General features: G+C 43.1%; 1 protein-coding gene across 4 annotated transcripts in view; it reads left to right on the top strand.

Annotated features, from left to right (window-relative positions):
* The window catches only part of GALNT9 (polypeptide N-acetylgalactosaminyltransferase 9), a 222,310-nt gene that overhangs the window by 184,125 nt on the left and 18,556 nt on the right, over nt 1–19,629 (top strand). For all 4 annotated transcript variants that reach the window (XM_073312257.1, XM_073312258.1, XM_073312261.1 and 1 more), the window contains 2 exons: nt 12,739–12,924; nt 16,582–16,719. In XM_073312257.1, coding sequence (XP_073168358.1) covers nt 12,739–12,924; nt 16,582–16,719 — 324 coding nt within the window. The remainder of the gene's footprint in view (nt 1–12,738; nt 12,925–16,581; nt 16,720–19,629) is intronic.

Here is a 19,629-nt window from a genome sequence, read left to right on the forward strand (position 1 = left end):
AACGGAAGACAACCACCTAAAATTGGCTTCTGATAAAAAGAGGCAGAGAAATGCTTCTGCATATTCTCCATGGCTAGTATTTTAGAGGGAAATAACAATGGTGTGGTCCACATGTTTATAGATATACAGCTATGCAACCACTTAGAAGGTACTCTTAGAAAGGGTGCATGTGTAGTCTTTGTCAGTCAAAATACAGGTGATAACTGAAGTTGTTTTTCTAGTCCTTCTTTGGGATCATATCACATTTTCAGGCACCAGCAAGAATTGTGCCCTGTAATCTTAGCTAGAATCTCTAGATCCAGAGAAGTGTCTCTTTCCTTCTTTCAGTTGAGTATAATTTTCTGTAGGTAAATGTGATCTTTTCCAGTTTAACTGTTTTGCCAAAATGGAAAGATCTTTGCCTCTTGAGTGCACTGTGTAAATAGCACAGGATATTTCAAGAGGCATTTTTTAAACCATAATTATGGTGGGTATTAGAGACAATCATAAAAGTGTGATCCGTGACCTTAAATGAGCTCATATGATTAATCTGATCACATAATATATTTTATTATAAAAGCTTCCTGACTACAAATAGCTTCATATATGAACAAATGAAAGGCAAGAGGGCCCTTTTCTAAGTTACCTAATTAAATACGGAATGCTGAAGACAGGACTGACAACACAGGGAGGAAAAAAATCTATTAAGATCAACCAGTTTTAGGGCAACTTCAATTAAATAATTGCCACAGTATATTATAATCCCAATGACAAAAGTAGAGATATACCATAATGCACCATAATATTAGCTGTCTCTCTCTCTCTCTTTTTTAAGTCTAATTCTCTGAGTAGGTTCAAAGAAAAAAAGAAATATTTAACATCAAGTTAATGTTATGGAATCCTCTAACACCAGCAAACAATGTTAGTCCTTGGTAGAAAGGCTACTAAGATGATCAGGGAAATAGAGATCCTAATTTATGAGAGGAGATTAAAAGAATTTGGCTTGTTCAGTTTAGCAGCACCAATTCGGAGAGGGGATGTGATTGCTCTCTCTAAACACATCAGAAGGGTGAACACCAAGGAGGGAAAAGAGCTTTTTAAGCTAAAGGACAATGTTAGCACAAGGACAAATAGGTATAAATTCTAAGATGGAGCTTGACAAGTCTATGAACAGGATTATATGGTGGGGTTGCCTGTGATAGCTGGGGACCAGACTCGATGACCCAAAAGGTCCTTTCCAGTCCTATGGTCCTAGAAAGTAACTGGCAAACCAAGAAATATAATCCTACTGTAAACATCAATGTTAATGCCTGTTAAAAATGTTTCTAGTATGACCAAGAGCTGGGCTACATCCTTAAAGAACTGGGGAACAGCTTAAATCAGTATTGTTCTGTGTTTGGCTGGCAATAGGAGACAGTGCTGGCGTGTTTTTTCACTTTCCTTGGGACAATGCCCATTGTGTTAGTCTTTCACATCCCATGTCATGCGAGAGTCAGAGATGAGTCGTATGGTTCTTCTGCATTTTTTGACCCTGAAGATTTCTTCTTCTCTTGCAAACAATGAAACTTTGCCTTGCCTGGTTAGGAATATTCCTGTGGCTTTTGTTTCAGTGTCATACAGTTTGCTGTGTGCTTGGGTTTTTATTTTAAACAAAATTTTAAAGGGAGTTGGAAAAGGCCCAAATAGATCTGATGGGAATGTAAGTGTTACTTGTGGGTGCGTCTACACTGCAGTCATAGGGTGTGATTGCAGCTTGTGTAGACAGACCTAAGTTAGTTTTAACCTGGCTATCTTGGGTACCAGAGCAATGAATCCAAGGCATCCTGGTGTTCAGTGTGGGCTGGCAGCCTGATTCCAGGTGGAGTTCTATAGTCCATGAGCCTCTGGTAACAAGTCAACTAGATTAAATTAGCTCAGGCATATCCACATGACCTGTAATTGCACACCATGATTGCCTGGCTACTGTGTCCCTACCTTCCTAGCCTTCAGGTGTTGCCAGCTTCTTCCAGGCAGAGCTCATGATGACTTTCATACCAGGGACCCCACAATTAATCATTCTGAGAGGGCCTCCTGATCTCCACGAGCCCCAAAGACTAACGGTAGTCCCACTCTATCCTTGTTCCATCTCGGCTTTAAAGGAAGTGTCAGGTCCCACGATGCTCCAGAGGAATTGGTGCAAGGGTTTGGAGGCATTTGTTGTTTCTGGGGACTAGAGGAGCAGTTGCAAGTGACCTGCTTCAGTGGAGGACCAGAGAGGGAGAGAGAATGGGAACAGATGTTCAGACATGACTGTAATGGGGGCCATATAAGATAGATTGACGCCACCGGCACCTCTCGCAGTAGTTGGTGGCCTCCTTGAATGAGTTGCAGGGGCTGCAGCCCAGAGGATGTCCGCTGCTGACAAACACCAAGAAAGTATAGACTAGAGTGCAGGCTCGTATTTTCCAAGTCATCTTAATCATTACGAAGAGATTCCACCACCTCTAGAGCCTGAATAAGGTTAGTGGAAACATTACAGTCTTCCAGAGCAATACTAACTTGATTTTCAGCTTCCTCCACTTGTTTGCAAGGCTGGGCCAATTTATTTTCTGCTGTTTTGTGCTGCTGATGGTTAAATAGGTTCCTTCTGGTACCTAGCGTGGGATGTATTTTTTTTTTCCTTTCCGTTGCCTTCCTGAATTTCTTTTGAAATCGCTTTGATAAATTGAATTCAAAACATCACAGGTAGAAAACATTAGATCTCTGAGAGGCTTTACTTTGAAAATGTAAGTAAAACTCAGATCACTGGCTTTTAAGAATTCCCATGCTGGGATATCATAAAACGTGTGATGTCTGAGCAGTACTAAAAACTCCACTATCTGATCTGTTGGTTTCATATGCCATGTAGAAAAGTGAAAGTCTGGCATTCAGTGAAAGGCTCCCTACATTATTCTCTGTGGTATGCATTGTTTAGGTGGAGTTCAGAACCATTTGAATTAAATATCAAGGAGTCCAATTCTAGCAGGTTATGGCTTAAATGCCTAGCTTTCAGAGGTGCTGATCATCCACCTTTGTGAAGTGCTGACTCAGATGGAAATAGCTATAGAAGTGCAAAGTATTATTAAAACAATAAGGAGTCCGGTGGCACCTTAAAGACTAACAGATTTATTTTAACCTTTAGTCTTTAAGGTGTCACCGGACTCCTTGTTGTTTTTGTGGATACAGACTAACACAGCTACCCTCTGGTGCAAAGTATTATTGTCATCATCAATAGGATGAGACTGAGAAGAAGGAACCTGCTGCGAGGTGTGCAATGCAAAGCTGGCTTCCTCCAGTCTCTTACCTACTGCATGAAAGAAATAGTGACTGGGACAATCATTATCCCTTTTAAAAAGGGATCCCCTCCAGTGCGCTGGATCTCCTGACACAGGAGAAGCTGCTAGCAGTGAGCCTGGAAGGGTTCTTGATTGTACTATCTCAAGCAGGCACACCTCGTGGCAGAATGTAGACTTGAACAGTTGAAATGAATGGGAAACGGCAAGTCTCGGATGATCTTATATTTGGCCTGTTTCAGTTTGTCTGAGGCTCCCTGGGAGATAAAGAGCCTTCTTTCACTAGAGGAGGGGTGGGGAGGAAATAAGGAAAGAACCTTCACAAGGTGTGTGGGCAGGAGGGCAATGCATGGAAATAGCCTGGTGCTGAGGGGCTGAGGTGGCTCCATGGGCCTATGAAACTGGTGTGCAGTTCACCAGTAAAACATCTAGGTCAGTATCCTGAAAGGGACAGGGTAGAATATCTATTCCTGTCCAGGCACTGCTAGCATCACTGCTTGCTGACATGACTGCTTGGGGTTTTCTATACTAATATCACCCTTTTCTTTAGGATGGAGCTTTATATAATAAGGCACAGTACAATGCAGCCGTGGAGGTTAAGGCAAATTATGGCTAACGACATCAGGATTTACAAAAAGTACCAAGGAATCTTTAATATCTACAAAGATCAGATAGAAAATCAAATCTGTTCTTCAGGGCTTATGTGAAATTCCCAGGCTCACTGGGAGAGGAATTCAGCGAACGGGAAGACGGTTGAAAAGTTAAATTAGTGTTTGTTAAACTAGTCTTGAAGCAGGTTGGAAATTATTATGCATAAAAGGCCTGACCTTGTTTCATGCCGAATTCTCTTTGGCATCCACAGTATGACGCCGAGGTTAATTAGTCCTAGTACAATATACTGATATTTGACACTCGTGTAAATCAGGCATAAATCATCTGTATAAATGCAACTGAATGTGGCCCACACTCCTGAGGTTCCCGTACAACAGTGTCCCAAATGCCTATAGGGTGCTCTCTTTAGTACAATGACCGCTGCTAGCAGCAGAATCATCAGTACCAGCATGTAATTAAATCCTCTGTGTCTTTAAAGGGATCCCCCACTTGGGTCTAGGTGAGAAGTGCTTGGAGAAACCTTAAACTTTCAGCCTGATGGGTTGGGCGAAACAAAAACGGTTAGAGCTTTGTTTTAATAAATTTGTGCCTCAGCTTCCAATAAATGTGTGTGCTTCTGGAGTGGCAATGTAAATCCTCAGTGAAGGTGATTACTTGGAAGCAAATCCATCACAAAAGTTGAACACCTGCTCTAATGCCAAGCATTCTGGATACTTCTTCCTCTGCGGTTGCCTTGAGTGAAAGGTTTTATTAATGGAGGGGTTTGCTTTTTATTTTAGTTTCTTCCCGAACAGTGACATATCTGAGCTGCAGAACTTCAAAGCAGGATACAGATTTCTATTTTTTATTATTATAGTCTTTCTTTCTAGACTGGGTTTTCATACTGCCAACTATATCCCTGGCTGTGCAGTTACAATTCGTATGAACGTGTCAGAGTCCTGGCAAGGGCAGCCAGGACCGAGGGTCAGAGCAGGGTCAAACATGAGGCCAAGAATAATGGAGAAGTTCATGGTCAAGTTCCAGGCTGGGGACAATACTAAGGATCAGCATCTGAGTCGGGTTTCAGGATCTGGGTCAGGAGGCAAGGTCCAAATTAAACCACGGCCAAAACTGAGTTCAAGAGCAGAAAGCAGGAATGGTCCAGTGGCAGGAGACCTACACTGTTGCCTGGACATGTCCTCAAATGCCCCTTGGGTTTATATAGAGTAGGGAGCCAATGAGGCTTTTGCCTGTTAGACCCCTTGAAGTGGGACTTCCTGTGGTCTGTGTCCATAGTGCGACAGGGGTAGTGGAAGATGAGCTGGTTACAGCAGCGTGGAGGTGTTTGCTGCCTAGCAGCTCTGCAAATCTGGGTTTGAGACCTGCTGGGCCTTGCAGAAAGTCAGTAGAAGCTGCAAACACACATCCAAGGGCAGACTGACTTTTCTTCTTCTGCCATAGAATTATAGAATATCAGGGTTGGAAGGGACCTCAGGAGGTCATCTAGTCCAACCCCCTGCTCAAAGCAGGACCAATCCCCAATTAAATCATCCCAGCCAGGGCTTTGTCAAGCCTGACCTTAAAAACTTCTAAGGAAGGAGATTCTACCACCTCCCTAGGTAATGCATTCCAGTGTTTCACCACCCTCCTAGTGAAAAAGCTTTTCCTAATATCCAACCTAAACCTCCCCCACTGCAACTTGAGACCATTACTCCTTGTCCTGTCCTCTTCTACCACTGAGAATAGTCTAGAACCATCCTCTCTGGAACCACCTCTCAGGTAGTTGAAACCAGCTATCAAATCCCCCCTCATTCTTCTCTTCTGCAGACTAAACAATCCCAGTTCCCTCAGCCTCTCCTCATAAGTCATGTGTTCCAGACCCCTAATCATTTTTGTTGCCCTTCGCTGGACTCTCTCCAATTTATCCACATTTTTCTTGTAGTGTGGGGCCCAAAACTGGACACAGTACTCCATCTGAGGCCTCACCAATGTCGAATAGAGGGGGACGATCACGTCCCTCGATCTGCTCGCTATGCCCCTACTTATACATCCCAAAATGCCATTGGCCTTCTTGGCAACAATGGCACACTGCTGACTCATATCCAGCTTCTCGTCCACTGTCACCCCTAGGTCCTTTTCCGCAGAACTGCTGCCTAGCCATTCGGTCCCTAGTCTATAGCTGTGCATTGGGTTCTTCCGTCCTAAGTGCAGGACCCTGCACTTATCCTTATTGAACCTGATCAGATTTCTTTTGGCCCAATCCTCCAATTTGTCTAGGTCCCTCTGTATCCTATCTCTGCCCTCCAGCGTATCTACCACTCCTCCCAGTTTAGTATCATCCCCAAATTTGCTGAGAGTGCAATCCACACCATCCTCCAGATCATTTATGAAGATATTGAACAAAACCGGCCCCAGGACCGACCCCTGGGGCACTCCACTTGACACCGGCTGCCAACTAGACATGGAGCCATTGATCACTACCCGTTGAGCCCGACAATCTAGCCAACTTTCTACCCACCTTATAGTGCATTCATCCAGCCCATACTTCTTTAACTTGCTGACAAGAATATTGTGGGAGACCGTGTCAAAAGCTTTGCTAAAGTCAAGAAACAATACATCCACTGCTTTCCCTTCATCCACAAAACCAGTAATCTCATCATAGAAGGCGATTAGATTAGTCAGGCCATAGATTAGCCATAACCACACCTGCCAAACTGACGACTCCTGTATAGCTGTGTTGACCGTACAAAACCACGTCATGAGAGCACTTGTTGGAGCGTGGGTGTAGGAATAATCTCCAACCCCAGTTGCTTTTGAAATGCAGGTGAACTCCTTCCCTCAGTGCTTTTAAACACACACACACAAGAGTGGTCATAAAGCATTTGAATTCCACTCTAATTTTCTGAGGTAAAACAAATCATTTCACGCACTACTCAATGGACAAATGTTTTCAGAAAGTGGGTTTCCAAGGGCTGAATGGCTGACGACAACATAGGACACATTTCAATTTAAAGAGAATTAGGTCTCTGTCGAGCAATCCTGTAATTTTGTAAAAGTTACTTCAAAATTGGGACCACCCTGGTGACAAATTATTCAGTTGCGTTCTAAATCCTGGGATGTTTTTGAACATTAACAGTCACCCAGAGGAGCATGGCAGTATTGGAAATAACTCTGAGCTGCAGTGTTTGAGAGCATCTAGACATTGTCCTCTTTCTACATGGCAACAGGATTTACTACATAGGAATTGGCTTCTATCAGTGAGTACAAAAGGTGTAAGCCGGTGTTTGACTGACACACCAGCTTCCAATGGGACGCTTGAGTGAGCTGGACAATTAATTGCCACATTCCCAATGAGCTAGTTTCAAAATAAAACACACTTATTTATTATGCAAAAAGAAAAGGAGTACTTGTGGCACCTTAGAGACTAACCAATTTATTTGAGCATAAGCTTTTGTGAGCTATAGCTCACTTCATCGGATGCATACCGTGGAAACTGCAGAAGACATTATACACACAGAGACCATGTATAATGTCTTCAGCAGTTTCCACGGTATGCATCCGATGAAGTGAGCTGTAGCTCACGAAAGCTTATGCTCAAATAAATTGGTTAGTCTCTAAGGTGCCACAAGTACTCCTTTTCTTTTTGCGAATACAGACTAACACGGCTGTTACTCTGAAACCTGTTATTATTTATTATGGGCCACTGAGTACGTGGTGGGGTGCGGGAGTGACTGATGATGGAGACATGCTGCCAGGCAGATGAGGCAGGAGTCCCAGAACTAGTCTGGTGGGCCCTGGCCTCTGGCAGATGTCTGGAGACATGCAGACTTGAGAAGCCTGAGCCTCTCATCTCTCCTCCTGTGGAATAACAACACTCTCACTCTCATCTCCACAGAACAACCTGCAAAGTCTGAGGTTCCCCTGCTGGTAAATATGACAATGATGAGCCCAGTACAAGAACTTCTACAGAACAGAATAAAACACACAGCTGTTTCTCATGTCTGGGGCAATCCGAGGCATTGTTTCAAGAACAAATGGTTGGCTAAATGCCTTAGTTTGTTCCCATCTCTCTTGTACCTTCCCTGTCCTGCTTGTTCCAATGCTACAGCTGGGCAGCTCTCAATATGTGAACCAGGGTGGCTCACTGCAAAATACTTTCCTGTTGTTTTTGTCTGTTTTTTTTTTTTTAAACAGCAAAGAGCATTGTACCACATCTGGGCCATGTTAAATCACATTAGGGAGAAAAAGAGCCAGGTTGGGTCTTGTGTTCAATAGTCTTGAAAAAGATACTCACTTTGGCATTTCCCATTAAATGAGCAAAGAGCATGGCTAGCCTCCTGCTGCTAGAAACATCACTTGGTATCGTGGGTTCTCATCACCTATGAAAACCAAGTCCTACGTGTGTTTAAAATGGACACCCAGAAATGGAAGACTCGAGAATTAGTGACCAATCTGGAAAGTGTGGACCTTAGACTCTCTGCATCTCTGGTTCCCCATCTGTGAAATGAGGATCTTGATGCTTACTCACCTGAATAAGGCACTTCAAGAGCTCTGCGTGAGAACTGCTGTGTGAGTGCTAAGTTTTATAAGATGTGGGAATGAATATGGGATATTCCTCGTACTCTAGGACATTTTAAGGGGTGTACCCCTCCATAGAGAATTGACCAGCCAGTCTGAGTGGCAGTAGCTCAGAACTATCTTGTCTGTTTCATACGCTGAAATGTTCCACTTCCTGGCATCGTTGATCACAGCTCACAAAGGATTCTTGTGCCTCATCTTCAACGGATACCTCATTCCTGTTTAGAGGATGGCAGAAGAGGGGAGACAGGAGTGAAATGTAAAGTAATCTGAGTGCTTGCAGATGGGTTAATTGTGCAAATGTGCACAGTCTGCTAAGCAACACACAGCATGTTTGACAGGGTGAGCGTTCTGTACCCTGAGGCAATATATTTCTGATGCTGTTTTCTTCAAAATGAGGTGTCCAGGTCCCCTGTGGATTTCATCTGGGGAGAATTCATCACCAAAATATAACTACTTATGTTGAATTTATAGATGAGCTAAATAGTTTCTCTTAATGCTGTGGTTTAGTACCTTTTAGTTTCTCTCTTTTGCCTAAGCATCACTGTTAGAGGGAAATAAATCTGCCACTCAGATAATGTATTTACCCTTAGTATCAAAATATATTCATAAAAATTACAAGGTCATGAACCATAGAAAGAGAAAGAAAAATGTACAGCATATTACATGGCTGGATCCCAAGCCGGGTAGGACAAATAACAATACACTGAAGAGTATTGCTCATTTCCCTTTTTTGAGGGCAGGGGTGCACTTTCCTTTCACAGTGGAAGTTCTAGGCGTATGTCAGTCCAAATTTATGAGCAATGTGTTTTTCAGTGTGTTTCATTTATCAAATGCAAATTTCTGTGGCCAGTGATTTACTAGTCAACAACTAGTAGGGCAATAAATAAATATTTACTAATAAAGTATTTTTTAAAAAAAAGCAGCGTAAAGGAACAGAATTTTATCTGCCATTCTCCAAGTAATTTGTCTTTCTTTCTGAAAGGGCATGCTATGTGTAGGGTACAAATCCCTTGTCTTTTCATGGAGTCCAACTTGTGTGGAAAATGAGCTGTTCTTCTCAGCAATATGTGACCTTGGGAAGCTATGGACTCTTGCTTATATTTTAAGATCTCTTGTTTCCTAAGGGCTGGATTGAGACTTCAGGTGCAGGTTGAGATGCATAAGCTGCACCAGCGCTGGGATAACACTAGGAGGCACTGTGACTAGAGAGACGCCTCTGACACTGCTCCTGCTCTGCTTCCCCCTGGCTTTGTCAGGGGACAGAGGGAATTTACCGCTGGCTTATACCAGCAGCAGATTATGACATTATGTGTATTGCATGGTCCAGGGCTCTGTCCATTCCCCAGTCCTCTTGCCCACATTCTCCTGGAGCACCTGCTCACTTACACAATGAAACCTAAAGTCTATGCAGTCCAAGTAGTCTCACCCTCACTCCCTTGTGCAGGCTCGTAGCCCAAAGGCATGTCTATACAGCAGCTGGGTGATGTAATTCCTGTCACAGGTAGACATACACGGGCTAGCTCTGCTCCAGCTAGCACCTAAAAGGGGCAGTGTGGCCATAATAGCCTTACATACCCAGGGGGTTGGGCAGGATTGTTCTCGGGCAAATTTTGAAAAGGAACAATATCCTGACTTTCAAAAGGAAAGCATGTGTTTTCTATAATGGGAAGCTGAATAAGGTGTGCCACTTGTTTTCTGTTTACATTTCTCATGCACATAATTCCTTTCCTGACTGAAGGGCAATCTCCTGCTGGCTGTATTTCAAGGAATCCCTGTTGAGGTTACAGGGACAACCCATCCCGATGAGTCGAAAGAATAGTAAATATGGCAGGCGACCAACTTGGCTTAATGGTGAAATCCTAGCGGATCTTAAACATAAAAAAGAAGCTTACAAGAAGTGGAAGGTTGGACATATGACCAGGGAAGAGTATAAAAATATTGCTCGGGCATGTAGGAATGTTATCAGGAGGGCCAAATCGCACCTGGAGCTGCAGCTAGCCAGAGATGTCAAGAGTAACAAGAAGGGTTTCTTCAGGTATGTTGGCAACAAGAAGAAAGCCAAGGAATGTGTGGGCCCCTTACTGAATGAGGGAGGCAACCTAGTGACAGAGGATGTGGAAAAAGCTAATGTACTCAATGCTTTTTTTGCCTCTGTTTTCACTAACAAGGTCAGCTCCCAGACTGCTGCGCTGGGCATCACAAAATGCGGAAGAGATGGCCAGCCCTCTGTGGAGATAGAGGCGGTTAGGGACTATTTAGAAAAGCTGGACGTGCACAAGTCCATGGGGCCGGACGAGTTGCATCCGAGAGTGCTGAAGGAATTGGCGGCTGTGATTGCAGAGCCACTGGCCATTATCTTTGAAAACTCGTGGCGAACCGGGGAAGTCCCGGATGACTGGAAAAAGGCTAATGTAGTGCCAATCTTTAAAAAAGGGAAGAAGGAAGATCCTGGGAACTACAGGCCAGTCAGCCTCACCTCAGTCCCTGGAAAAATCATGGAGCAGGTCCTCAAAGAATCAATCCTGAAGCACTTGCATGAGAGGAAAGTGATCAGGAACAGCCAGCATGGATTCACCAAGGGAAGGTCATGCCTGACTAATCTAATCGCCTTTTATGATGAGATTACTGGTTCTGTGGATGAAGGGAAAGCAGTGGATGTATTGTTTCTTGACTTTAGCAAAGCTTTTGACACGGTCTCCCATAGTATTCTTGTCAGCAAGTTAAGGAAGTATGGGCTGGATGAATGCACTATAAGGTGGGTAGAAAGCTGGCTAAATTGTCGGGCTCAACGGGTAGTGATCAATGGCTCCATGTCTAGTTGGCAGCCGGTATCAAGTGGAGTGCCCCAAGGGTCGGTCCTGGGGCCGGTTTTATTCAATATCTTCATAAATGATCTGGAGGATGGTGTGGATTGCACTCTCAGCAAATTTGCGGATGATACTAAACTGGGAGGAGTGGTAGATACGCTGGAGGGGAGGGATAGGATACAGAAGGACCTAGACCAATTGGAAGATTGGGCCAAAAGGAATCTGATGAGGTTCAATAAGGATAAGTGCAGGGTCCTGCACTTAGGACGGAAGAACCCAATGCACAGCTACAGACTAGGGACCGAATGGCTAGGCAGCAGTTCTGCAGAAAAGGACCTAGGGGTGACAGTGGACGAGAAGCTGGATATGAGTCAGCAGTGTGCCCTTGTTGCCAAGAAGGCCAATGGCATTTTGGGATGTATAAGTAGGGGCATAGCGAGCAGATCGAGGGACGTGATCGTTCCCCTCTATTCGACATTGGTGAGGCCTCATCTGGAGTACTGTGTCCAGTTTTGGGCCCCACACTTCAAGAAGGATGTGGATAAATTGGAGAGAGTCCAGCGAAGGGCAACAAAAATTATTAGGGGACTGGAACACATGAGTTATGAGGAGAGGCTGAGGGAGCTGGGATTGTTTAGCCTGCAGAAGAGAAGAATGAGGGGGGATTTGATAGCTGCTTTCAACTACCTGAAAGGGGGTTCCAAAGAGGATGGCTTTAGACTGTTCTCAATGGTAGCAGATGACAGAACGAGGAGTAATGGTCTCAAGTTGCAGTGGGGGAGGTTTAGATTGGATATTAGGAAAAACTTTTTCACTAAGAGGGTGGTGAAACACTGGAATGCGTTACCTAGGGAGGTGGTAGAATCTCCTTCCTTAGAGGTTTTTAAGGTCAGGCTTGACAAAGCCCTGGCTGGGATGATTTAACTGGGAATTGGTCCTGCTTTGAGCAGGGGGTTGGACTAGATGGCCTTCTGGGGTCCCTTCCAACCCTGATATTCTATGATTCTATGATTCAAGCGCCTACAGGCTCCAGTGCTGAATGCCCCATCTGATATGTTCCATGCCCACTGCACAGGCATCACATAGCTTCTTTCAGAAATGGGCATACCTGAGCTGTTAGCAATTAATTCGTTTATATGGAAATTTGGTGCAGGAAATAAGCCCCAGTGTACACAAGCACACAGCCCGTGAAATGGAATATGACAGCCACAGTTAGATCCTCAGCTAGCTTCAGTGGACCTGTGTCAGTTTACATCACCTGAATCCAGTGCCTAACATCCAGATGTCAGGGTTTCTCATGCAATTGCTGCTTTGCCTAAGGGCTCAAAGAGCAGTAACTCTATCTCAAGTCATCAGAGTCTGATGTATCACCCGCTGTACAATATCTTACCATAAACAGTCATATCAGCCTGTTTTCAAGGAAAAAGTTCTTGTTTGATGGTTTGTTTTATCCTCCAACTCTTGCACAGGTCTGGCAGTGCGGAGGAAGCATGGAAGTCTTACCTTGTTCAAGAGTTGCCCACATTGAACGCACAAAGAAACCTTACAACAATGACATTGATTACTATGCAAAGCGCAATGCCCTGCGGGCTGCTGAGGTCTGGATGGATGACTTCAAGTCACATGTTTACATGGCATGGAACATCCCAATGACGGTAAGTGGAGAACACTCTATAACTGAGTAAATGGAGGCAGAGAACTATGGATATCTGATCTAAGTTACCTCTGTTTGTGCTGGGTGATACTATTAAATCCATCACCTATTGACCGAGGGTGGGAGGAAGAGCACTTTCATAGCAGCAAATATTCAAAACAAAGAACTCTGCCATCTTAATTTGTTGCCCCAGAATAAGTTCAGGTGCACACTGATGAGCAGTGACCCACGTTTATGACCTAATCCTAACACAGTGAACTGGGCTAATTTGATTCCTGGGAGGAAGTCATTCATTTATGATGACGTCATTCATCTTTGAGATACTCAGATATTACACAGATAAGCACCCCGAAATGTCTACAGATAAATGTCATGGTGCGTGATATGAATAAACACGCTGAGCCTGATTCTCCACTCCGTTTACACCAGTTTATGCTGGAGTGATTCAGTGGAGCTCACCGTTGGTATAATGGATGGGAGAATCAGACCCAAACGGTCTAGCTTTGTAGTTTGGTCACAATGGTGTAGGCACGTTCTATCTCTTGCTGTGTGTATATATAGCATCTAGCACAATTGGGTCCTGATCTTGGTGTGGGAATGACGTAAAAATGTGCATCGATAAACATTTTCCTGTAAACCCACTGTGGTCGGGTTTGCATCCCTTGGAAAGGGCTCTTAGACTTCCGCTGGGAAGAGAAAAAAGAAACTGCTAAATCTGTTTGCTTGATGGTTTCCACAAATCAAAGCTGAGAGTAAAAAAAAAAAGAGAGAGAGACATTTAAATAAACATTTATGCCAAAATATGATTTTCTTAAATTTCTCAGAGATTACTTTTTGATGCAGTTTTCTGCACTGAAACCATAAAGCAGTGCTTTGAAAAAAACAGACGCATCTATATTGGAAGGACATAAAATCAGCAAGAAGCCTGGTACATTAAAACTTACTTTCCATCAGAGAAAATGATTGATAAAATGTAGGACATAAAACCCCCATTCGTTCTTGAAAAAAGTTAGAGTGCTGCTGTTTCACAGCTCTGTTGCACTGGGGTATTAAACAAAACGTACGGTACTCTGGTTAGCTATAGGACTAGATCATACGGGTGTTAGAGGAGTAAAAACCTCCCGCTCCGTCAACAAGAACTATCTACCCTATTCATCTTCACATGAAGCATTGAGTGTGTTGCACCAACACCACCAGCCAATAATCCATACGCTATAGGACCATAGCTTACCTAGGACAGACACAATAGTACAGGGAGCTGCGAAGCCTGTCTGTTTGTCATACTAAGTTTCACTTTCAATTGAAATGACAGTGAATGAGATGATGGGTTGCTTAATTGTAGAACAGTGAGTGCTCTTTGCCAGTAAAGTAGATAGTAGCATTGCTAACGCCTGCCCTATCAGTGGACAGCACCCCATTGTAATTCACACTATCCTTTCTGTACTTGATTGCTGTTTCAAGCCACTGAGAGTCTATGAATGGCTTGCATTCTGGCTAGAGGATGGTTGATTGATACACAAAAGCAAAACAATGCTCCTATGAACCGGCAAACTTCTTTACAAAGTCAAGAAAACATTGTTTCAATGCACCAAAGATTTGGTTATACCCTTTCTTGGAATCCTTTCCCTGCCAACTGTGGTGATCCAGGTATCTAGCAATTAACCTTCTTCATGCTGAATGATGTGCAATATCGACTACATATGAAAGATACTCCCCTTCAGTGTAGCCAGAAGTAACACACAATTCAGCTTCACATTCCTTTGAATGTATGCTGAACTTTGCATCAGCAAATGTACAGAACTTTGCATCAGCAAGCAGCAATGCACCCAGCAAACTCAATAGAAAAGGCTGTTCATTACTAAAGTTGTGTTCTCTCCAGAAACCTGTCTAGTGGGGATACTAATAAAGCTCAAGCTAAAATATGCTGCTGAACTGTAAGCCAGTATTCAATATTGTTTGTAAAGCACATAGGGATCTTTCTGAAGGAAACATATAAGGTGCTTACAATTAGATCAGTGCAAAACTTCTCAGCGTCAGTTCACTGGGGTTCCTACAAACATTGGGACAGATCCTTGGGTGGTGTAAATCAGCGGGATGTAAATCAGTGTTGAAGTCCTGCTTGCTGTCAATGGAGCTATGCTGATTTACACTAACTGAAGATCTGGCTCGGGTTTTGGATCACATGAGTTGATGCGTCAACCTGAATTTTTGTTTTTAATTTTGTTTTCAAAGGCATGCAAAATCTCAAAGCACAGTTCCATCACAGGTGCTGAGTTTCATCACATGTTACGTCAAAACTCCACAAATCAACTCTGATTCATATGAAACTGGAGAACGGTCTACTCAAAAGTTTAGTGAAATGTAATGAACCTTTTACATTACATTTTAAGGGGGCTTAATCCTGATCCCATTTACGCTGATTTTAACTCTGTAGGAGTCAGTTACTGGAGTTATACCAGTGTAAAACTGGTATAATTTAGGGCCACAACCTATTTAGGTTGTGGACCACATCCATTATTACCTGTATGGCCCTGAGGATGTCACATGGGCCGCAGCTGTGTGCTGATTGGGCCGCAGGTTGAGAACCACTGATTTAGGGTATGTCTACATTGCAGTGTAAGCCCAGGATTTGAACTCAAGCTCAAGCCCAACACCCCTTCCTTCTATAAATAAATTGCACTAACCTAGGGCTTGGAACTAGGGTTCCAGAACCCCAGGGTGGTGGTGGGGGGGGATTGGAGGGTCTGAGCCTGAGTCAAACTGGGACCCAGGGTTCAAGCCCTGTTGCTTTACAGTGTGGGTGCAGCCCCACTGGACTCATGCCCTGGGAGTCTGCCACAAAGTATTCCACAATCCTATGGGCTGACTTTCTTTGTCCTCTGGACAGTCAGGTTGGGCAGTCAAGTTTTCCCACACTGCAACACGAACAAAGGGCTAGAGCAGCCACGTTTTGGGACAGTGGTTGGACTCAGGCCTGCATAATGCAATGTAGATGCTGGAGCCACAGGTTGGGACCCAGGGTTCTGTAATTCCTAACCTGTGGTTACAAATGAGTGTAGATGCTAAAGCCCTAGCTTAACAAACCCAGGGTCTGCTAACTCAAGTTCTACTAACCCTGAGCTTACATTGCAGTGAAGACGTACCTATAGGGTGTGTCTGCACTGCAGCCAGGGGTGTGATTTGAAGCTCATGTAGATGTACCCAAGTTAGCTTTAATATAGCAGAGAGGATGCGGTGGCATGGACTGCCACACCCCCATTGCTATTTTCAGCAAGTTAGCATGGGTACATCTACACAAGCTGCATTTCACAGTCCCGGCTGCAATGTAGATGTACCCTTAAATCAAAATTAGGCCCTGAGTTTGTAACAAAATCTGTAACCAGGGCAATTAGATTAAAGTTTCATTGCAAACATTTAGCACAGCTCTATGTGCCAATAATATCAGTTTTTTAAATGTTGTTTTTACTTTGTTTTTTGTTCGTTTTTCTTCTTTTGCCATTCTCTGTTGTCCAGGCCAGCTGTACAATAAGTAGCTACTTACAAAGGAAAGGCGTAAATGTAGCTTCCAAACAAAAGAAATTCCAGTTTGGTTTCAAGTAAAGAAAACAACTGTAAAGTCAATATGATGGAATTTCTCTGCTATATTCCTGCTTTGCAGAACCCGGGAGTTGATTTCGGAGATGTTTCGGAAAGAATAGCTCTACGACAGCGACTGCAGTGCCGGAGTTTTAAGTGGTACCTGGAGAACGTCTATCCTGAAATGAGGGTTTACAACAATACAATCACTTATGGAGAGGTGCTGTATAACATTGAAAATACATCATAACTGCATTAGAGCATTCCTTTCATCTTAATTAGTGGGCATCAGATGACACAGTACAATTTAAAATCGCCTTGACAGCAGGAACACAAACTTTCCCATACCTCTTTTAATCCAGTCTATAAAGTGTAGGCTATAAGCAATGTTACCTTTCCCATTGGAGTGCACCAGATTAAATCACTGTCATGAACAATGAGACGCACCTTCCTGGTTTTTCTTTTGGTATATAGCAGCCTCGATAATGTAAATCCAAGGCAATTTGTCCCAAATGGGCCAGCATGAACACCAGAAACAAAAAGTCTTTAACTAGCTCAGCTGCCTAGAGTAATCTAAATTAATTGGCGTAAGTGGGGGTGGCGTGGGGCACTGTATCCTCTAAGAAAAGGGTCTCTCTTTGGACCACACTATGATCTTGGGATGGAATACATTGACTTAGGCAGCAGTTCTGCAGAAAAGGACCTAGCGGTTACAGTGGATGAGAAGCTGGATATGAGTCAACAGTGTGCCTTGTTGCCAAGAAGGCTAACAGCATTTTGGGCTGTATAAGTAGCTCCAATTTATGCCAGCAGATCGAGGGACGTGATTATTCCCCTCTATTCGGCATTGGTGAGGCCTCATCTGGAGTACTATGTCCAGTTTTGGGCCCCAAACTACAAGAAGGATGTGGAAAAATTGGAAAGAGTCCAGAGGAGGGCAACAAAAATGATTAGGGGACTGGAGCACATGACTTATGAAGAGAGGCTGAGAGAACTGGGGTTATTTAGTCTGCAGAAGAGAAGAATGAGGGGGGATTTGATAGCTGCTTTCAACTACCTGAAAGGGGGTTCCAAAGAGGATGGATCTAGACTGTTCTCAGTGGTAGCAGATGACAGGACAAGGAGTAATGGTCTCAAGTTGCAGTGGGGGAGGTTTAGGTTGGATATTAGGAAAAACTTTTTCACTAGGAGGGTTGTGAAGTACTGGAATGGGTTACCTAAGGAGGCGGTGGAATCTCCTTCCTTTGAGGTTTTTGAGGTCAGGCTTGACAAAGCCCTGGCTGGGATGATTTAGTTGGGGATTGGTCCTGCTCTGAGCAGGGGGTTGGACTAAATGACCTCCTGAGGTCCCTTCCAACTCTGATATTCTTTGATTCTATGACTTTGCCCATTGAGTTTTGAAAATCCTGCTGGTCGGAGGAAAACTGATACCCTTGAGAGAGCATGAGTGGAGGTTACGGTTGGGTGTGTCTTATGCTCAACACATGTGACTCAAAATAGATAAAAACATCACAGTTGGTTTGCAATTAGCTTCTGCTTTTCCTCCTCTTCCCCCTCTCACCCATAGACTATTGCTGAATAAGATATTGCAAAATATAACCTAATTTTTGTAGACAGATATATTTAAAGATCAGCCCAAACAAAACTCCTGGTTCTAGACACATCAGAACTTCAGAGAGGCTTTGATCCATGCGCATACTTTGTGGCTGATTCCTTTGATTTACAATGGCCAATTCAAAAACCAAGATCCAAAACTCCCTGATAATTAGGAAAGCTTGGATGTGCATCTGTGGCTCAGGCTCACCTGTAGGGGTTTTGATGTTGTTTGTTTTAATAACTATATAAATAGCATAATCTCCTATTTTAAAAAAAGGCTGATATGACTTATGGCCTTGAAATTATGCAAAGTTCTGATAACTTCACTGTCATGCAATTTGTAAAAAAATCTGAAATTGCCTACTGACGGTAAATTCAAATCCTAAGGGAATGAGCTTTCATATGGTCATTCTTCTTTCCTGTGCCGTTTGATTGAGCTCATATAAAAATAGGTCATTCACTTTAGATATTGATACAAAGTGAACGTTTTATTGGGTAATATCACTTTGCAACTTAATATAACAGTCACTGGCACTAAATGAGAAAAGACATTTAGTAAATTCAACATAAGCTTATTAGCAACCGTCAGGTCCAAGAAGGTTGTAAACTGAGAAGCGGATTGGCACTATCAAGTCATGCCTGTTACACCAGGTTTTCAGCAAATCATTCACTATAACGAAGTCTGTTTCCATTGAGTGATCAGATAGAAGGTCCTTGAGTTAAACAGGAAGCTTGATGGTCAAGTATCTTAGTTATTAAAATGTATCAAGATAAAGAGTCAAAGCCAGATATTTAGCAGATGTAAATTGGCATAGCTCCTCTGGAGTCTTTGTCTGTGTTGAAATATACTGTAGGTAAATATATGTATTGACACTAAGGATGACTTATGCTCATGCTCAAATTGCTCAAAATGCTCAAAGCTCATGCTCAAATAAATTGGTTAGTCTCTAAGGTGCCACAAGTACTCCTTTTCTTTTTGCAAATACAGACTAACACGGCTGTTACTCTGAAACCTAAGGATCACTTGTTATTAAAAATCTTCCCTTCTGGTTATTTTTCTTAGAGAAAGAGGTCACTGTAGTCTCTGGAGTTTAGTGAGTTTAGGGGAAATAAATGTATTGAGTAGATGGACACAGCAGTAAAAGTATATTTCTTATTGACGCAATTCACAATCTTTAAGGCCCCGTCATAAAGTTGTCTTCATCTTATTTATCCCGTGTAGTACCTTTGTCATAAAATAATCCTACTGAAGCTTAACTGCTGGTATATCTTAATTCCCTCATCAAATTGCCTGTTATGTTTCATGTAGTAATCAGTATTTACTGAGTTTCTTATATTTTATGTGTGATATTTTATGCTACCTATGCAGTAATTACACCGTCATTTGTATAACATGTGGATGCCTGAAAATGTGTTCACCCTCTGAACTAAACCTGACCTATTGATGGTTTCAAGATGTTCAGTTAAATGACTCCTTTGTAAAATCAGAATAGGTGTTTGTCACATATTCATGTTCATCTGCACTCCCTGATTC

This window comes from Lepidochelys kempii, chromosome 15 (assembly GCF_965140285.1).
Source record: "Lepidochelys kempii isolate rLepKem1 chromosome 15, rLepKem1.hap1, whole genome shotgun sequence".
NCBI lineage: Eukaryota > Metazoa > Chordata > Testudines > Cheloniidae > Lepidochelys > Lepidochelys kempii.